The sequence below is a fragment of the Danio rerio genome, chromosome 9, assembly GCF_052040795.2.
Source record: "Danio rerio strain M-AB ecotype USA chromosome 9, GRCz13ab, whole genome shotgun sequence".
NCBI lineage: Eukaryota > Metazoa > Chordata > Actinopteri > Cypriniformes > Danionidae > Danio > Danio rerio.
The window spans coordinates 57,305,905-57,312,500 of NC_141029.1; the positions used below are offsets into that span (position 1 = coordinate 57,305,905).

At 38.4% G+C, this 6,596-nt stretch overlaps 1 protein-coding gene across 2 annotated transcripts in view; it reads left to right on the forward strand.

Moving 5' to 3' along the window:
- Nucleotides 1–3,294: 3,294 nt before the first annotated feature.
- Nucleotides 3,295–6,596, forward strand: part of glra2 (glycine receptor, alpha 2) — a 56,857-nt gene continuing 53,555 nt past the window's right edge. The window contains exon 1 of one of the 2 annotated variants that reach the window (XM_087267139.1): nucleotides 3,295–3,730. In XM_087267139.1, the coding sequence (XP_087123265.1) occupies nucleotides 3,663–3,730 (68 nt within the window). In that variant the 5' untranslated portion in view covers nucleotides 3,295–3,662. 2 annotated transcript variants of the gene reach the window in all.

The window sequence follows — 6,596 nt, forward strand, 5'->3', positions numbered from 1 at the left end:
CGCGCGTTCCGCGTTTGGTGTGAACACAGAATTAGAGGTCAGAGAGAGGTTTACCTGCACAGCACTTACTAGCTAAACTCCGTTACAGAAGTTACACTTTAGGTAATGCTATGTGTGTGCTTTTTCTCAAAGATTTTTTTTTTCTTTATTTGAAAATAATGGAAATGTATTTAAATGTGGGTCAAAAAAGGCAAAACTTCTGTGGTCCACATATCAATTATTAACATCTGGGTCAGATACAACATTTTACATCTAGCACAAGTATTGTGTGCCGCCGTAAGGACGGTGCCACCTCTGCCAAACCAGGGCCATGTTTGATCATGAAGTCATTGCATTTGGGAAAAGAGATGAGGTTCTCAAGGTGCATGCATACCTTGGCTTTAAGAGTCAAACAACAAAAAATAAGGTCAAGAATCTTGGTGTGACTCTGGAGTCAGATCTGAGTTTCAACAGTCATGTCAAAGCAGTCAGTAAATCAGCATACTATCATCTCAAAAACATAGCAAAAATCAGATGCTTTGTTTCCAGGGAAGATTTAGAGAAACTTGTTCATGCTTTTATCAGCAGCAGGGTGGATTACTGTAATGAACTCCTCACTGGCCTTCCTAAAAAGACAGTCAGACAGTTGCAGCTCATCCAGAATGCTTCAGCCAGAATTCTAACCAGAAGCAGGAAATCAGAGCACATCACACCTGTCCTAATCGTCTTTCAGCTACTAACAGCGCCCCCTGCTGCTGGAATCAGCTTCCAGAAATGATCAGATGTGCTCCAACATTAGACACATTCAATTCGAGACTGAACACACATCTGTTTAGCTGTGCCTTTACTGAATGAGCACTGTGCTACGTCCGACAGATTGCACTATCATGTTTTTCGTTTTCTTTTTCATTCTTTTATAACCTGTTGTAACTCATTTTAATTAGTTTTTATCTGTTTTTAATCATTTTTATTGTCTGCATTTTATGTTCCTAAACTTGTCTTTTTTATTCCTGTTTATGTAAAGCACTTTGAATTGCCACTGTGTATGAAATCTGCTAAATAAATAAACTCGCCTTGCCTTGCCTTGCCATGTTTGGCCCACATGCTGTATGCCAGTGCCAAATGAATGCCTACTGTGCCCATTTCATACCAAATCTGGGCCAGAACTGTTTGCTACCTGGGATGCGTTCATAACGTGATTTTGTGTAGAGATGCTACTTTAAATGAGTCTGATTTACTATACATTAAATGGCAACTGCTTTTCACAAAGACAGAGCTAAGATGCCGGTCCTTTTATCCCACATGGAAGCTATGAGGATAAACAAGAAACCAAGAGCTTGAGTATGGTGAGAATGAATGAATGACAGATTCTAAAAGTGTCTGAGAGGCGTCCCCTTTTTGCCCAGTAGGCCTGTCATGTGTTTTATTTGCTCATTTAAGCTGCTTTTTTAAAAGATTAATATAATATATAAAACTATTCATTATTTATATTACTTCATAATACCTGTAGATCTGATCAGCTTTTCATATTAATGGACAATGCACAGATATTGATGTTTCACAGTGTTTTACACTGCATTATTTGAATCTACCATGCTTAGATTACAATGTTTACAATTTAAATCCTAAATATCAGAAATGACAACAGATTTAATTGTTCAGATTTAATTAATGTCAGTTTTAATGTTATTGATTAATGCACTTGACAGATTTCATTCATTCATTTAGCTTCTGCTTTTTCCCTGGTTTACCACAGCGGAATGAACTGCCACTTACTTGACAGATTTCTGTATTTTTTATTTTAGGTGGTGTGTGTGTGTGTGTGTGTGTGTGTGTGTGTGTGTGTGTGTGTGTGTGTGTGTCTTTTATCTTTGGTAAAATAATTTCTAATTGCATCTTTAGTGATTTTCAGCTAATTACACAGTCTTATCCCGGTGGATTTAGAGGTTTTTGTTAAAAAAGCAGATGTGGATTAAGCTGGTTTTGACGCAAAAGAAAATCTACCTTGGTATAAACGAAAGAATTGTCTAAAGTTACATTAAAAAAAAAAAAAGTATTTTATTTACCAGCTAATAACCTTATCATTATCTATAAAATGAAACGTATGAACGTAATCAGAGGAGCCTGATAAAAAAAAATGCTCATTTACAAGAGAAGAGGGTCTGATGGATTTAGAGGGTTTTGCATCTGAACTCTTCATATTTAACTCTGCCCACCGAGCCTGATCTCACGAGGAAACGTATTTTAAGTTTCGTCAGTTTAGTGGCTAATTCGTACGAGTTCAGTCATACATAAATGGACAATTTTAAAAAGGAGGCGTGAAACCCAACCCCACCCCTAACCCAACCGTCATTGGGTGATGAGCAAATCGTACTAAATTGTACAAATTAGATCGTACGAATTCATATGAATTAGCCACAATCAAAAAGTTACGAATTGCTGTGAGATTGCGTTGGCCCACCTGCATGAAGATCAGAATATTACATCTCAAAAGTTTCCCAAAATGTTGAAATATTTGTGTGTATATATATGCATGTTTTTCTGCAGAGTCAGACACAACCATCAACTTTAAGTGAACAGTTCATATTTTTCTGCTTTCAGTCTTTCTCTCATTGTACACTCTAAAAAAGCCAAGTTGTTGTAACTCAACATTGGGTCAAATGTGGACAAACCCAACTGTTGGGTTAAAAGGTGTAATTCAGTCATTTTCCTTCGCTTTAGTTCCTTGTTTATCCGTGATCCCCACGGTGGAATGAACTGCCAACTATTCCAGCATATGTTTTACTCAGTGGATGTCCAGAACTGGGAAACACCCATACACACTCATTCACACACACACACTCATACACTATGGCCAATTTAGTTGATCAATTCCCCTATAGTGCATGTGTTTGGACTGTGGGGGAAACTGAAGCACACGGAGGAAACCCACACCAACACGGAGAGAACATGCAAACTCCACACAGAAACGCCAACTGACCCAGCTGGGACTCCAACCAGTGACCTCCTTGCTGTGAAGCCACAGTCCTAACCACTGAGCATCCGTGATGCCTTGCATTTATTTATTATTGTGATTTGTTTGTATACTCTATAATAAACACACTCCCTACAACAGCATCGCAATGTAAAATTATTAATTCTTTCCAAATAGAGTATTTCAATAATTCTAGGAAATTATATTAATATCACAATATACATAACTCAGAAAAACCAAAAGAATGCAATGTCAGTTTCTTTTCCAGTCGCGTGCAGCCCTACTTCTGATCATGATTTGATATCGCACAGGATTCATTCACGCTCCTCCACTTTTGGCACAGTTGCGCATGCGCAGAGAGAGAGGCGCGGAGCTGCCCAAGTGCTGAACCCAGAGCTTCTGACAGACTTGCTCTCAGTCCGTCATCCATTGACAACCAGAGTAAACCTGTCACATCGTACCGCGTTTTCAGCTCCCGCTGCGTTCAGCATGATTTCAGGCGCTTTGAGGAGCTTTTTCTGGACGCGCAACAGCGGATCAGCGGCGTCTCCGTGTACCTTCTCCATTCTCCCCGCAGAAGCATGAGATTATTGTGTCCAGAAGCGGGTGTTTTGTGTTCGGCTTCATCTGGAAAACCCTCCCGTTGTGATTTGGTTCGGAAGAAAACGCGTTTTTGACCCCATGAGGGAAGACGAGCTCTGGCGGAGGAATGACTCGCCCTTCGGTCAAACTCCTCACAACTTTACTCGCGTGTCTGATGGAAATGCTCAACTTCAGGTAGGAATACTTACTTAACCTCTTATAACTGTTAAAAACACAACTATTCCGTGACTTTATGAAAGCTGTGAAGCGTCTGTGTGTGCTTCTTTTTATATCCGCCGGTCCTGACGCGCGTTGCCATGACAATTAAAGAACGGTCGTTCCATCGGAAATTACGTTCTATTTACGTTCGGTTTTTGTTTGTTCTTTTGTTCTATTCGATCGCTTCTGTTGTCTGAGAGCTGTCAGCGGAGATTCATCTCAAGATTTCAGTAGATTCATGTTTGGGTCAACGCTCCTATTACTAATATTAGAGAGTGTTTTATTCTCTACTCACTAAAATCATCGCTCTTGTCCTCTAATACTGTCACTGATTCTGTTTTTGATAGTAAAAATCACTTTGTAGTCGTTATTACTTTCTCCCTCTTTCGCTATATACTGTTACTGTGTATTTATATATCAGGACTGCCAGCCTGGTGAAAGGAGTTCTTTTCTTTTCTAAAAAAAAAGTGGACCTTTTTGCAGTAATTCACCTCATTTTTTATTTAACTATGAGATATAAATATGACATTTTAAGCACTATTTTAAACTGGATTATCGCATGTTCATCATAACTACACATTTTGATGTACCAATATATTTCCAAAATATTTAGAATAAAGAAATCTGACAAATGTTTATTTTTAAAACACCAATTTATTACATCTTATGTCATTAGAAAAAAAAAATAATAATAACTGTAGCCTGTTGTCATTTATAAGGGAAATAACAAAGTGGCCAGCACATTCAACTGTGCTCAGAATTTGGCCATTTGAATAAAAATAAATAAATAAAAAAAAATTAAATAATAATAATAACATTAATTAATAATTATAATAATAATTATAATTTAGAGATTTACAATTTTTCTAGCCTCTCTTGTAAAAGTGCTTCATGTTTTCTTTCAAGAATAAGGTCCAAGATTCAGAATAAAAGTAACCTGTCAAACGGTCGAAGTTCAAGTTCAATATATTTAAATAGCACGTTTCCAACTGCCACAAGGCCACACAAAGTGCTTACAGAGAAAATACAAACAAACATATGGACGTAATAAACAATAACAACAATAGACACATAATATAAGAGAGCAAAAAAAATAAATAAATAAAACAAGTGTAGAAAAAGCAGAATTAAAAGATATTACCACAGTTGACCACACTGGCAGGATTAAGAACAAGACCGTTTGACCCCCCCAAAACCCCAACCCTCCCCAAAGGGAAAGGACTTATGCTTCAAGAGACCTAGAAAATAAGTTATAATAAGTCTTTAGTTTAGGCATTGAGGAAGCCGTTTTTAGTTCTAATGGCAGGCAGTTCCAGAGGCGAGCATCTGCTATGGCAAAAGCACGTTTACTACTTTTGAGGTGGGCATTTGGGATTTTTAATAAAAACTGATCAGCAGAATACAAGTGTCTGAGTGGAGTATAGACAACAATCAGTTGGGATAATAATGATGGGTCAGACCATGTAGGGCTTTTTCTGAACGTTTTCTCTATTTAAACCCAATAAAGTAGCAAAAGATGACATCGCTTATGTCAGATGTTTTCTCGCACAGCTGGATGTTGGACTCATGAAAAATAATTGTTTGCAAAACTGATTAACTGAAGTCACACCAGGATTCTTCTTGGTCTTAAAGCTTTTTTCAAAGGATTATTTTTACTATTTATAATGGCATAGCGGTCAAAATAGGACAACTGAGCTCACGTAAGAGACAAATTCTGGACCTTTGTCAGTAAGGTCTTCCGAACCACTTCTCCTCACTCATCGACTACTGTAATGCTCTTTTCATTGGTCTGCCTGCCAGCCTCATCTCCAGATTACAGTATATTCAAAACTCTGCGGCTAGAATACTCACTTATACCAAACGTTCTGCTCACATAACCCCAATCTTGTACGACCTCCATTGGCTCCCAGTTGCTTTTCGCATTAAATTCAAAATTCTCCTCCATGCATTTAGATCCCTAAATAGCCTAGCTCCCTCCTATCTCTGCAACATGCTTGTCCCCTACACCCCACCTCGTTCATTACGTTCTGCTGACTCTGGCCTTCTCGCTGTTCCTCGGAACCGCCTCTCTTCAGTGGGGGGCAGATCATTTAGTGTTATTCAGATCTTAGTCTCTGATTTTACAGGGGTCACCACAGTGGAATGAACCGCCAACTATTCCAGCATATGTTTTACACAGCGGATGCCCTTCCAACTGCAACCCAGTACTGGGAAACACCCCCCCACCCACACACACACACACATACATACACTATGGCCAATTTAGTTCATCATTTCCCCTATAGCTCATGTGTTTGGACTGTTGGGGAAACCGGAGCACCCGGGGGAAACCCACGCCAACTGAAACGCCAGCTGGGACTCAAACCGGCGACCTTTTTGATACTAGGCCACAGTGCTAACCACTGAGTCACTGTGTTGCCCTTTGTTAAACATCACTTTGGAAATATTTGAAAAAAGTAAATCATTTCACAGCATGGTCATTTATTTTGACTTCAAATGTATGCAGATAAAGTCAGAATTATTAGTCCTGTACATTTCTGTGACGAATAAGAATTTCTGTTCAACACATCTCTGCACATTATTAGTTTTAATAACTCATCTCTGATAACTGATTTATTTCTCTTTGTCATGATGACAGCACATACTATTAGACTAGATATTCTTCAAGACACTAGTATTCAGCTTAAAGTGACATTTAAAGGCTTAACCAGGTTAATTAGGGTAAAGTCAGTGTAATTAGGTAAGTCATTGTTTAACTGTGGTTTGTTCTGGAGACAATCCAAAAAAGAAAAACTCAAGGCAGAAGAAAAATATATTAGGAAATACTGTGAAACACTGTCTG